The following is an 11,591-nucleotide window of genomic DNA, read 5'->3' as shown; positions in this document are numbered from 1 at the left end:
TAAATCGAGTGAGCCAAAAGACAATGTACCACCATGTTATTAAGAGCTTTGATCCATGGATGAACATGTAGCCTTAATTGGTGTAAATTTGCTAAAAAGTAGCAAACATGTGGCAAATAGGAGTATATAGAACATAAGACAAAAGGATGGAGGAAGGTCAACCTAAAAGCCGAACCCTAAGTATGGCTAACATAGCTATCATTGAATAAAGTTATAGAATCCACAAGTGTAACATTGAGAAAGATAGAAGATCAAGACTAGCTATAAGAATAGGTGAAGATGGAATCTATTAGGGTAGAAAATCAAGACAAGAACATGTTATCAAGGAAAGTTCTTTCAAGTTTGTAAAGTTTTGCCAGATTTATGACTACTCACTCAAGGAGAGAAGTTAGTCTTGAGGGGAGGGACCGTTAAAAAGGAGTGAGAGCAAAACTGCATTCTCTAGAAGTTTCTTCATTTTCAAAACTTCTCAAATAACCAATTTGGTTGCGTTTGGTTCCCAAACTCAGTTGAGCTCAACTAAGTTCAATCTAATTTTAAACTAAATTTAACATCCAAACGCCCAACTCTCAAATTATTAAACTCATCTCAACTCAAAACCTTCTTATACATGAGACCCACAACATTTTTCAACGTAAAACATCTTTATACATGAGATCCATTACCTTTTTCAATTTTCCATAAAAAGTACTAAACTCATAACTCCATCTACTACTCAACTCACTACTATTCATAAAAAACTTAACTTAACTCAAATCAACTCAACTCAACATCCAAATGCAGTCTTAACGTGTGGATTAATATTTGCTTTCTCGCCTTCTTTCAATAACTTGATAGCCTATAAAAGGGAGCCTATGCTCCTCGTTCATATGTCAAGCATCAGGCCATGTCAATGTGTCTTTAGCAAATTAATGATTTTCAAAATTGGTAGAGCATAGTCAACTTTGCCAAAATTTATGACTTCTCAAACGAAAAGGACTACAGCCCAGTCATGTTCACCAAATCCAATGCTGGAGTTAAGTCGTGGAATCAACAAAGGAAAACAATCAAGACGAGCAAAAATTAGTAAAAACTATGAAGACACCCAATTGACAATTCAGCAGGTGTGTTTTATAGCTGGAAAAAATCAACTATAATGCAGAAGCAACAATGCTCATGGAAAGAAGCATTGCAAGTTTTAATTATTTGAACTCAAATTACAACACAAGTGCTCCTCACTAGTTGGGCAATGAAACATGCTTGTGTGCATGTACATAAGATCGAAGGGTGTGCACCAACGCCTTTAAACCAACATAAAAATTAAATATCTATAAACCATAGCATGGGGAACTTACAAGAGTACAAGGTGGGGGGAACCTAATCTCAATTACCTCTGATTTCTATCTCCCTGTGGCTGTTGTTTAAAGATTAAATTGGGTTCCTATCACCGACCATGATTTCTCTGCATCCCATCACTGACAAAGTTGCCAAACCTCGATGCTGAAAATCTGGGCCGAAAGATTTCTCTCTCCCTGTGGCTGCTGTTCAAAGATTAAATTGGGTTCCTTTCACCAGCCATGATTTCTCTGCAGCCCATCGCTGCCAAAGTTGCCAAACCTTGATGCTGAAAATCTGGGCCGATAGGCCTTGGATGGTCCTTCGGACATCAAAGATCCAGAATGAACCTTGATTGCTTTATTGGATGATCGAGAACTTGAAGCGTGACCATCAGCACTTAAAGAAGAGATCTTATGACCCTTAGTCGATGGTGTTGCAGGAGACCTCAAGCTTATTTTCGATTTTCTATTCAAGTAATCACCAGGATCCTCTGCTATCCAGCCACCTCTGCGTTTTGATTTTTGGGGTGTAGTAAGGTCTCCAGGATCCTCCAGTATCCAGCCACCTTTCCGTTTTGATTTTTGTGGTGTCGTAACACCTTTTCCTTCATCTCTGGTTTTCTTCCCTTTGCGAACCTTGCCAAGATCAAAAGGAATAGATTTGAGTTCTGAGTAGCCATTCTCTTCTCTGTGAACTCGCAGAGTTGGGGCTGAAATGTTCCAACTCCTCTTGTAAGCCTGCAGAAAGTCGAAATAGCACTCGCTTTAATTGATATTAGAAACACAAATATTTTACAGGTTGAATAGAAGCCATAGAGGGGGGAGGTGCAAACTAACACCAAATGGATAAGAAGATCTCACTTTAACATTATTCATGCATTCACGTGCAAAATGTCCCCCTTCACCACACTTGAAGCATGAACCAGGTGAACCTGTACCACTGGCTTCTCCAGAAACCTTTGCACATGCCTATTGAAATAAAATCCCATGTCAAAAAGTTAGGAACGCTGGTGCCTATGTCAAAAAAGCTGCTTCAAACAAATAAGCAAAATAAAAATTTCTACGTGTTTATAAAATTAGGAACTCTGGTGCCTATGTCAAAAAGTGAGAACATTTCATGATACGATATATACCAACAGTTCCAAGATGCTATCAGAATGAAAATACATAAATCTCAGAAATTTCAGAAAACATGGAAAGTTCCAAAGTAATGACAAATATTTATAGATGCCCAAATTACCCATCAATCAAAAACTACATACTTGCTCAAAATAAAAGGTTTAATGAAGCCGAAAAGATAGTTTCTAAAAATAATTTGCCAGTTTACTTCCACAAAAGCTCTAAACCCGATAATCACAAGAAAGAATGAAGTAATCCTGACATGAAATTGAAACTCTCACTTGCATACATTTCAACATAGGCCATCCATGTCCTATTCCAACAAGGTAAAATATTTCCAAAACAGGGTAGATAAAATGTTTCGGGCTTCTGAAACAAATAGTCATAGACTTGAAGTTCTTGAATGAAAAATTATATATCTTGAGAAGTTACAAATTTTATAAATGCACCAATTTAAGTACATTGATCTTTTTGATTGGCACCGAGTGTCTAGGAACAGCGTCCCAACTAATCCAGGGGGCGCACAGGCCCTCAGCAAGGAATTTTCCGCAAGTGCACCTCAGGTAAGTCAAGGGGAAAATCCCCCAGTTCGATGGCCCCTAGAGATTGTTTGCACCCAAGGGGATTTGAAGTAGTGCATTGATCTCCAAAATTTGGTTGATCCAGTTGGTCTTTTCTTCTCTTTCTTTCCTTGTGCTTGCATGTTAGTGATGAGATAATTCACAAACTTTACTTATGTGGGGAGAGGGACCAAAATTTCTTTATATAGTGTGTCAGAGTAATTATAATCATGCAGATTCATAACTTAAATAAGTCTTTCTTACCTTCCTCTAAAACTCAATAGCCTTTTAGAAATCCATTAGTTACAAAATTAAACATGCATGAGTTAATAAAACTAAATCATGTAGGGGTGTAAATCGGTCCGGTCTGGTCCGGGGGATTATGGACCAAAACTTTCGGTCCACCATTTTCCCGGACTGGACCGGACTGCTCCAGTTATTTTGTTTATTTTGTTTCATCTATTTTTTTTATTTGCAAATAAATTAATAAATAAATTATTTAAATTACTAAAATTAAAATTAAGTGAATTATTAATGTGAATTATGTAACTAACTCATTAAAAAAAATATTTAACTATAATTATATTTATGGTGTTGATAGTTACTACTTTATTAACTTAGACTTTACTCTTTAGTATGCATAATTATTAATAATGTCCTAAATTTTATATTTGGTTAATGAATATCAAATAATTTCATTATACATAGATTATTCATGCTTGCTTGCAACTTAGGTATTTAAAAAGAAAAATTACCTAATTAATTTAATTAAGAGTAAATAGTAGAGTATGTATAAATGTATCTACATATAATGATATAAATTATCATATGATTTATAATATATTATTAATTGATAGCATATATTATTTAACAATTTATATGTTCAGTACTAACAGATTAGATGAAAATTACATAATTAACTTATACAATTATTATATAATATAATATTATATATATAATATTTTTTAAATATATATAGTTCAGTCGGTTTCGGTCCGGTCGGTCCAAAAATCACAGACCCCAGAACCGGACCAAAACCCATTCGGTCCCCCAAATGGAGGACCATAACAGACCAAGCCAAATTTTCGGTCTGGTCAGTTTTTCCAGTCCGGACCAAAAATTTTACACCCCTAAAATCATGTGTTGGGAAAACTTTATGACTCTTTCAGCATTCAGGAAGGTAGATAGCTATCCAACATGATGGGAAAGAAGATGCAAGTGAACAAGAGCAAAACTCACTAAATGCTAGAAGTTTTAAAATATATATTACTAGTCGATGAAAAATACTCTTATCTAATTTAACTATTTTTTTTTATAAGTACCCCATCTGACAAAGTTAATATACCTTGAGCAATTATAAAATAAAGAAAACCTCTAAAAGGGTGTCAATGTTGGCACTTTAATCTCTAAAATATTGGTAGAGCACCGTGATCCGTTTTCCCCTTGGTCTCTTTTATTTTTATGTTAGTGATACGAAATGTCACAAACTTTGATAGAGTAAAGAGAAACCAATAGCTCTTTACCTAGTATGAAAAACAACTCTAGTCTCTAGTCATCAAAATTCAAACCAATGGACAATTTAGCTTATTCTGAAATTTAATAACATTTAGGTATCTATTGTTACAAAACTGAAGTCATAACACGTGTTAAAAAAATTAAAAGGCTAGTAATTTAAATAAAAATATATTAGTTTAGTTAGATGTAATATTTTTAACTAATGTTTAATTTTTAAAAAAATTACTAATTTAGTTAGATATATTTTTTCATTTAATAAGTTTAACATAATGACATATTGGCTAAATTTTTATTTAAATGTACAATAGTTAAGAAGTGGATGACTTGGCTTCATAAGGGCACTTATCATTTAATAACAACATAACTGGATTGTAGACCATGTGACTTTATAGGAGCAAAATTTCCTGATTTGATTTCATTTTTTTATAATTAATAGTATTATATATATATATATCAATAGATGTAACCAAGTACACTAGACGTATACAATAAAACACCTAACCCATACAAGAGAGCCCCTAATGACCCAAAAATCCCATGAAACCTACCCAAAATACACCAAGCTCGAATTGGAATGTAACACACCTCCCCAACCCCAGCCCATTGTTTCCATAAAACTAATCCTCTACCCGAACATCCCACTACAAGATCATCTTCACAATGCCCTCCCTTTATTCTTCAATTTCCTGATTTGATTTCATAGTATATAGATAAGATTATATTACACAAAACTGAAACACCAAATGGAGACAATAATGACAAGATTGCTTGAGCGTATCACTCTTGTATTTTGGATCAGAAAAGATGAGTTCTATAAATGAGAGAAAAAAAAGGATAGCCCAAGTACACAGGACATATACAAGAGCAACAACACCTATCCACTATTATCTACCTGAGCTTATCATTCTTATGCGAATAACTATGTTTCAATAAGTCAATAAGTGTTCTTTTTTTTTTTTACCTTTTGATAAGTAATGAATAAGTCAATAAGTGTTTTAAGTAATGAATAAGTCCATAAGTGTTTTTAAGTAATGAATAAGTCAATAAGCATTTTACGATTCTCATATCAACTTCAATGTTCAACCATATTCCAGAAGATAAGGCAACAAGCACATGCATGCACACTTGCATCGCCCAAAAAGGTAGAGGTCATTGAAAACATAGCATATAACTTACCAGGCCAGTATGGCCCCATTGACCACATCTGTAACAAGAAATTACTCTTTGACTAGTATTAGCAGAGCTGACACAACATAAATGGCCAAATCTCTTGCAGATGTAACATTGTATTCCCTGATTAAGCAAATAAGAGAACAAAACATTAACTATTGACCAAGAATTTTAGAATTCAAACCAATTTTTGTTCAAATTGATATGAAATAAAGTTATAAACCTCTAGCAAATAACAGAAAAATGGCATGTAAGAAACCTTGAGATCATCAGTTGAAGGATCATTCCTACATGAAAACATATCATGTCCAGAATCCCCACATTTTAAACAAACTTTTGAACTTGAAGAACCACCCTTGTGCTTTTCGGGACAGTCTTTAGCTCGGTGGCCAGCATTTTTGCAGATAAAGCAATCTTGTCCCTACAAAGAAATCAAAAAGTGAGTAAAAATGCACTATATATGCAACCATGCTCGTTCACTCACGTGCAAACCTGTCTACAGATAACACGCTGCATGTATTGCATATACATATAACTTTAGGGTAAAAGCGCGTCTGTGTGCATTTACTTTTTCTGTATTGGCGTTTCTGAGTGCACACACCACACACATTGGACAGAACTAAGATTTAAGCATTTTTTTTATTAAATGGGGGCACGGTCACACAGATATGTTTTGCTAAAGGTTATCCTTGAATGTAAAATAATTCAGAGCATTTCAAACCAAGAAATGGGAGAGGCGGCATAATTGAGGTTCTGCCCTTGCCCAATCACTCAAGGGTACAACCGGATGATCATGAAAATGATGAAGAAAACAAGAACTATTACTGCAGAAAACAATTATTCCAATGGAAAGTTTAAGTATTATCCAAAGATACGCCCACTCAGATATATTATAAAGAGAGAGAAAAAAAAAAGAAGGGGGGGTGGGCTTAATTCAACTCAGGCATGTTAGAGAACACCTAGAGGCTAAAATATTCTAATATAATCATAAAAAGTAAGTGTAGCTTCAATTCCTTTCCCATGCACCTTTGAACATTGCTTTGCCGCGTGCTCTAAACTACCACAAACAAAGCATGGCTTCCTTCTCTTAACTGTCGTACAGTTCGCTGTTGAATGACCTTCTTCCCCACATTTAAAGCATGTTCCCCAACTGCTATCCGGAGGATCAAAATACCTTGGCCCCCGCTGAGACGATGGAAATAACAGAAATAACAAAGTAAGCCTTCATATGTAATTGTATTTTCAAGATTAATATTCAAAGCAAATATATAAACTCACAAGAAGCTTCCGGAACACAATGTTGTCAGTTATTTCAACAGCATTTGGTTCCACGAACTCAACAAGATCAGAGGCATTGACCACCTCTTCCTTCTCTTCGTCTTTTGCAACAATGACCTACAACAATATATATGTGCAAGTATGAGCCAGAGCAAACTCGAATTCTCGTGACTTTTCTGAAACAAAGAAACTACATCACGGAAGCCAAAACGAACTTTTTTTCTCTGTTAGGAACTTAATAAATTATATTCTTTAGCTCCCAAAAACGATATCGCTAACTCAACCTAGACTAAAAAAAATACTTCATTCAAAATGTTGGACAACGGAGAATTTAAATTTGGAGACCTATAAAGAAAACATTTAAATTTTCTCCACCTAAATTTCTTGATCATAAGAGCATAGGAGGGCAACCTTTTGTCGGGGAATTAACATACTAATCTTAATCCTGTAAAAAAACCCTCGTAATTTTCCGAGCAAAACAACCGGTGTCTGAGAGAAGCCAAAAAGAAAAAGGCGCTTGTAAAACTTTTCATTGATGCAATATTAGCCAAAGATGTAATGTACTCACAGTCTTATCTGCAGTTGCCGTCTTCTTAATCTTCTTCCTCCTCTCCCTCTTCACAACCTTCCTTTTCCCCAAATCTACAGTAACCGAACCAACAATTCCGTCACTGCCACTGGGGACTTCAACAACCTCTTCTTCCAACGCAGAAGAGGAAGACAGAGCGACAACACCAGAAGATCCACCGCCACCATTATAGCCCTGAGTTCCATCCGGAACAGTATCTTCCGCAACCAGCTTTGCCGCACGCGTTAGCAAGGCCTTCTCGACGATCTTCAGGCTCAGATCCTCGTTCGCTTCCTCGTCGTCGCTGCTGCTCAATACCACCACCGAATATGAAGACTTTCGAGTATCATCTGTTTTGCCGTCTTCGTCGAGATCAAGTTTCGCCTTCTGCCTCTCCATCCTCCCCATGTTCGAGAACCCAAAGGGAACCCTAACGTTGCGAGTTTGATAGAGCGCGTACGGAAACTATTAAATAAAAAACGAATTAAAAACAAAATATACAAAAACAAAATAAATAACTCAAAAAAGATAGGCAGAAATTAAAAAAAAAAAAAAAATCATCCAAACAAAGAGTTGTCATCAAATATTGCATATTAACAAAAATCATTTATCCAAAAATAATAATACAAGGGCTGTAAAAAAAAAACAAAAATAGAAATGGAGTAGAGATTGGATTTTACAATTTTAACTCACAAATAGAAGAGGAAATAGAATCGGAGAGGAGCTTTTATGGACACACCCAAGCAGGATAGCTGTGCTTGTCGCGCCCACCCACCCCCGGAAAAACAAAAAAAAAAAAAATTAGAGTGACAAAAAATAAAGATGTTTGTCATATCCTTATGTTAAGGTAAATGATGTTTCTAAAGTACTATGTAGGTATGACTTTTTGTTGAAAGCCAATTTTTATGTACCAAGCTATGAAACGATGAAAGTGAATTTCAATATCGTGTTATTATATGTTTTTATTTATGATTATGATAAGTTATTTATTATGTATATACTTGCATCATGTTAAGAATGATAAAAGATAAGTTATGAAAAAAACCTTAAGAATGGTCATAAGAGATGCATTGTAACAATGTAATAATGGGTGGATACGCAAGTCATGAACCTAAGCATGGTCTACCATAGTATGTTACGATAAATTAAGTAGTTTCCTTTGTGGCCACAGTGGAATTGGTGCACAACCCTGCAAACAGGGGTTAAGGTGTGTTGGCCATTAAAAAAATAGAAAGATAAGTTCAATGAGTTATGTATAATACATGTTACATGTTTATGTTGGTATACGTTCTAATTATGCATGTTTTTCAAAGAGATCCTATATTTATATTATTTTTATTGCATGATGTACAAGTATTCTTCTTATTTTTTTAGTATATTTTAAATATTTTAACCACCCCATGTTATTGTCAATATGAAAAAGATATTGCAGGATGAAACTTGACTCAAGAAGACAAAATAGAGGCCTAGACAGCTTTTTATGTTTATTTTAAATTATAGAATATTTTATATTGGGCTTCTACATAAATGATTTTAAAGGTTAGTAGCATTTTGGGTCCCTAAATTTCTTAAAATGATGTTATTCTTAAATCTAGGGGATGGGAGTGTTACAAGAAATTTTCTGATTTAATATGAATTTGGTATTGGAATTCTTTTTCCCCATTTAGTAATTAGGTCAATATGAAGCTGAGCTCCTTGATGAATGAATCTACAGTCGAGACTAAACACCTCAAATATCTAAAAATAATGATGTGCAGCATGAAACTGCTATTACTAAATTCGAACACTTCATGTATTAGTTACTGTTGGATTCATGATATATGGATAATGGGGCATTGATAATAATCTATGTTTATGTCGGTGATCTTCTAAGAACAAAACCAAGTGTTGTTGTAGAAAGATAAAATTGGCATAGAAACTGAGCGGCAGCTAAGGTTTTTGTTCAATTTTGTTTTATATTTTTTACTTCCTTTGGAGATTCTATTCAAAATTTTGAATTAATATTATTATTAGGGTTCGGAGAGTTATGATCTATATAAAGCATGTTATTTTCAAAAACATAAAATCAACATATGTTAGATGAAAAGGTCGTGTACAACAACATTAAAACATGTAAATCAAGAAAGTCCTCAATCCCTTGCCCGAATTAAATGGTCAAATTGGTAGAGCGATAGACAAAACACTGAAGATTTATGTGGGGCCTATACTACTAGAAAAGTATGGGATTGTTTGGTGGTTTATAAGTCCCTAGACACCATTTCCTTGTAATCCGATTTTCAAGAGTGAGTTCTATCTAGTGGGTTCATAACAAATAGATTTTAACTCAGCATTTTGTGAGTTTGAAGACAATGCTATTTGTTTTACAGCAACATATTTTGTTTGCTAAAAGATCTAAATGTAGATTTGGTGTGATGGAAGTGGATTATTTAGGCCACATTATTTCTAGGGAGAGAGTTAAAGCAGACCCTACTAAGATATCAGCTATGATTGAGTGGCATATTCCTAAAACAGTTAAGGTTTTGAGAGGTTTTCTAGGCCTAACTGGATATTATAGAAAGTTCATTAAAAACTATGGTTCAATAGCTACCCCCATTGACTTTGTTGTTGAAAAAGAATGCTTTTAGATAGTCTAATGAAGCTGATGAAGCTTATATACAACTCAAGAATGTTGTGCCTCACCCTCCTGTTTTGAAGCTGCCAAATTTCTCCAAGATTACAATTGAATGTGATGCCTCAGGGGTTGGATTAGGGGCTTTGTTGATGCAAAACAACTATCCTATAGCCTTTTTTAGTAAGGCTCTTAAGGATAAAGCTTTACTCTTATCAACCTATGAGAAAGAATTTTTGACACTTGTGAGTGTTGTGGGGAAGTGGAGACCATACTTGTTGGGTCAGCCCTTTAAAATCAAAACTGACCAGCAAACTTTGAAGCATTTGTTGGAACAGAAAGTGGCTATAGAAGCACAATATAAATGGATTTCGAAACTCATGGGTTATGACTTTAAAGTTGAGTACAAGAGAGTGAGAGATAATAAAGTAGCTGATACACTTTCTAGAAAGATGAAAGAGGATTCAGCTACCTTGGCCCTGATTTCATTTCCTATTATTGTGTAGATAAATTATCTTAAGCAGAGTTATTTGGAATCTTTCGAGATTACTCGATTGATGCACTACAAAAAGGTGAGCAGGTTCCTAAAGATTTTTTCTCTACAGTAGGGGCTTCTTCTTAGGAAAGGGAAACTGGTTATAGTTCCTGGTTCCTTGTTTCAGAGAAGAGTATTGCAACACATCCACTACAGTCTAGAAGCAGGTCACCTTGGTTATCATAAGACTCTACAAAAGGCTAAGTTTGATTTTTATTGGCCTGGTATGAAGAAGGATATCAGGAGAGTGGTGAAAGAATATCAGACTTGTCAAGTGAATAAGTCTGAAAATGTGCTGCTAGCAGGGTTACTCCAACCCTTGGCTATTCCTCAAAATCCTTAGCTTGATATTGCCACGGACTTCATTGAGGGGCTTCATAGTTCTAATGGCATGATAGTTATTCTAACTGTGGTGGACAGGTTGACCAAGTTTGGTCATTTCTTTCCTGTCTCGCCCATATACAACATCTAAAGTGGCAGAAGTATTTTTTTTTTCTAGGGTTTTCAGGCTTCATGGTCTGCTTAGGACCATTGTCTCAGATCGTGATGCTATTTTTACAAGCTTGTTTTGACAAGAGTTCTTTAAAATGCAAGGTATCATCTTGGCTATAACTTCAGCTTACCATTCTCAATCTAATGCTCAAGCTGAGGCATTAAATAAAGCTGTTGAAGCTTATTTGAGAGCATATACTGGATCTAAACCAAGAAGCTGGAGTACTTGATTGCCAATGGTTGAGTGACATTATAATACAATTGTGCATTCCTCCTCAAGAGGTTCTCCATTTCAGGCCTTATATGGGATGCCACCACCAAGATTATTCTCTTATGTGGCAGGTACTACTACTAATGCTGCAGTAGATCAACACCTGAAGACTAGAGAACATATTTTGTCTTTTCTGAAAGAAAACTTGAAAAAGGCTCA

General features: G+C 35.0%; 1 protein-coding gene across 1 annotated transcript; it reads right to left on the bottom strand.

Annotated features, from left to right (window-relative positions):
* Positions 1-1,136: 1,136 nt before the first annotated feature.
* Positions 1,137-7,997, bottom strand: LOC121238398 (zinc finger CCHC domain-containing protein 7-like). Its single transcript, XM_041135245.1, has 7 exons — positions 7,527-7,997; positions 6,959-7,075; positions 6,707-6,865; positions 5,940-6,101; positions 5,687-5,803; positions 2,178-2,285; positions 1,137-2,054 (listed from the first exon to the last, which is right to left on the bottom strand). Exons 1-7 carry the CDS (start codon positions 7,932-7,934, stop codon positions 1,548-1,550), a joined length of 1,578 nt encoding a protein of 525 aa, XP_040991179.1. The 5' UTR covers positions 7,935-7,997; the 3' UTR covers positions 1,137-1,547.
* Positions 7,998-11,591: the final 3,594 nt, after the last annotated feature.

This window comes from Juglans microcarpa x Juglans regia, chromosome 7D, assembly GCF_004785595.1.
Source record: "Juglans microcarpa x Juglans regia isolate MS1-56 chromosome 7D, Jm3101_v1.0, whole genome shotgun sequence".
NCBI classification, from domain to species: domain Eukaryota; kingdom Viridiplantae; phylum Streptophyta; class Magnoliopsida; order Fagales; family Juglandaceae; genus Juglans; species Juglans microcarpa x Juglans regia.
The sequence above is the reverse complement of the archived record's forward strand: the minus strand, read 5'-3'. Positions and strand labels throughout refer to the sequence as shown.